The 2,912-nt window shown below is 42.9% G+C and overlaps 1 protein-coding gene across 1 annotated transcript in view; it reads right to left on the bottom strand.

Moving 5' to 3' along the window:
- Nucleotides 1-2,912, bottom strand: part of LOC101862058 — a gene marked incomplete in the record, with an annotated part of 69,542 nt that overhangs the window by 25,603 nt on the left and 41,027 nt on the right. Inside the window, 2 exon segments of the mRNA XM_013086351.1 lie at nucleotides 593-785; nucleotides 1,927-2,051. Of these exon segments, the coding sequence (XP_012941805.1) occupies nucleotides 593-785; nucleotides 1,927-2,051 (318 nt within the window).

The raw sequence follows: 2,912 nt of genomic DNA, 5'->3' as shown, positions 1-2,912 counted from the left end.
TGTGTGTGTGTGGGTGGGTGTGTGTGTGGGTGTGTGTGAGTGTGGGTGTGTGGGTGTGTATGTGTGGGTGTGTGTGTGTGTGTGTGTGTGTATTTGAGTGTGTATATGTATATGTGTGTGTATGTGTGTGTTTGTGGGAGTGTATATGTATATGTGTGTGTGTTTATGTGTGTTTGTGGGAGTGTGTGTTTATGTATGTGTGTATTTGTGTCTATGGGTGTGTTTATGTATGTGTGTGTACTTGTGTCTATGTGTTTGTGTATGAATGAAAGAGTGAAAATGGGAGATGACAGTTTGAGCAAGTGATTGTCTTATAAAGGATGACAGTAGGAGCGAGTGATTGTCTTAAACAGGATGACAGTTTGAGTAAAGGGGTTGTCTTATAAAGGATGACAGTAGGAGCAAGTGGTTGTTTTATAAAAGATGGAAGTTTGGGCAAGTGATTGTCTTAAACAGGATGACAGTAGGAGCGAGTGATTGTCTTAAACAGGATGACAGTTGGAGCTAGTGATTGTTTTATACAGGTGGTCGTTAGAGCAGGCTGGACTACTGGAACAAATAAAAGTGTAATTATTATTACTTTATGGATTACCTGGACAAATTGGACGCCAGGGGCGCTGGCGTGGGTACCGGCCCGTCGTTGCTATGGTGATCCCTGCCTGTTAGGACATCCAAGATGGCGTCCAGGTTCCACTTGGGGTGCAGGGACTGGTTGAGTTTAGGGATGTGGTCAAAGAGGATGTCTGTCAACTGGTCATCGATGACCTCGAAGTGGTCCAGTTTTTCTGGGGGAGTCGGGGGGGGGGCGGATTTGGGGGAGTGGTTGGTTCAGTACTGGATGATACGTGATCGCGTTGTTGCTGCTGTTGTTGTTGTTGTTACTGCTGCTGTTGCTGTTGTTGTTGTTGTTGTTGTTGTTGTTGTTGTTGTTGTATATATGTCGCTACCCTAAAATTACAAAGCTCTACCTGCTAAGTAACTAGTTTTGAAAAATATGAAGTTAAAAAGTTTGAGTTTCACACCATATCAAGCGTTTTAACACAATTCTTTGAATAGCTTGATAACTACTCCGAATATTTGTTGCGATTTTGATAGAGCTGGCAGAACATTTGGCTTTTGCTCCCATTGTCTTAGTAACTCAAAACAGAGAAAAATGTGGGGCAGAACTTCGTCATTTTGAGGTAGTCATGTGTGACGGCGTGATGGAATCAGGAACATAAAGTTTACAAAATGGCAGTCATAATTAGAAAGGCACGGACGAATTGAACAAACACACACACACACACGTAACGCTAAAAGATGGACACAGATGAGTGGTCTGGTTATACACACGTAACGCTAAAAGATGGACACAGATGAGTGGTCTGGTTATACACACGTAACGCTAAAAGATGGACACAGATGAGTGGTCTGGTTATACACACGTAACATGGAATCTACAAAGAAACAGAAAGAAGAGAGGTCCACAAGGTACGTGGAGGTGGGACTTGGATTCAAACCTTCCAGAAATGGGGTACAACTAGACAGTGGTGGAGGTTGTAGCTCAGTGTAGAAGTAGTTGGTGAGCTGTTTTGGGGGATTTCTACTTCGGCGCGGGGTGAGAGAGGCTCACTGTGATGAACAGGGTCAGAGTGGTACAGATTTTACACCCATGGTTGAAGAGACACAAATGCATTGACCAATCATACCCACACGAAACAAAATGGAAATTTACCAACACAGAACAAGACAAAAATGGCAAACATGACTTGACCAATCATACACACATGTAACATTAGGAGAATGACACAATAAATTGACATCACACATATAAATAAAACCAACGATATTTGCCTACCTCTCATGATGAGAATGCCACAAAATGAAATGATGACTCACCTCTCATGATGAGAATGCCACAAAATGAAATGATCTATGATGACTCACCTCTCATGATGAGGATGTCACAGATGAGCTGACCGATGACGCAGACAGCGTCCAGTGCGGCGAGCGTGCAGACGAGGATGAGTACCACGTGAGTGTGGAGCAGCACAGACAGGCGCCTCTGGCATCTGGGGGGACACATAGACGGTTTGTCCTTTATGGAAACGTGTCTTTTTAGGCAGACATATAAACAGTTTTTCCTTTATGGAAACGTGTCTTTTTAGGCAGACATATAAACAGTTTTTCCTTTATGAAAGAGGACGGCGGGAGAACAGACCTATGATTCTTGCTTTGATTTCATTCCAATCCACATATCCATGATGTTAAAATAAAGCTTGTAATATAACATTGACTTCCGGTTCAAGCGTTTCCACCGAAAAGCCGGTTTTTATTCAGTTTTGAAACACAATTTCGAAATTATACAACTTTGTTTAATCGTGATACCCAAATTGTAGCCCCGATATCAGTCTTAGTAAAACAAAATGTATCATTATTGTCTTTACTGACGAAATATTGGACTCTGGCATCTGGGGGTAGACATACAAACAGTTTTTCCTTTATGTAAGCGGGTTTTTTGGCAGACACACACATGCCCCCCTCAACCCCCCAGGGCAGTGCTACTGACTAAAGTGTCTTTAGGGCCATTCCCAAAGGGGGGGGGGGGATATTAACATGTACGTATGCACAACAGAATTGTGAATGGGCTGATTTATCAATGTCATGCTCATACTGTGCCGGAACAACATAGGGGGAACTGCTGCTTTTTCTTTCCTAATCCTTACTATCGTCATTTTTCCTCTACTTCTTTGGTATGTTTGCCACTCTCCTGTGACCCTCTATTTCCGGGGTGCCTTGATAGTCAAAGCAGACTTTGTGTCGTTGAGGACCTTTTGCAGTTGCGAGCGCCGTAAAAACCGTACTAAAACTAAAACAGATACACAAAGCGTTTTCGTTTAAAAAAGTGACTTAACTACGGCAAGGCCCTCCCC

The sequence above is a fragment of the Aplysia californica genome, unplaced genomic scaffold (assembly GCF_000002075.1).
Source record: "Aplysia californica isolate F4 #8 unplaced genomic scaffold, AplCal3.0 scaffold00457, whole genome shotgun sequence".
Classification (NCBI taxonomy): Eukaryota; Metazoa; Mollusca; class Gastropoda; order Aplysiida; family Aplysiidae; genus Aplysia; species Aplysia californica.
This window is presented reverse-complemented; position numbering and strand designations above follow the sequence as displayed.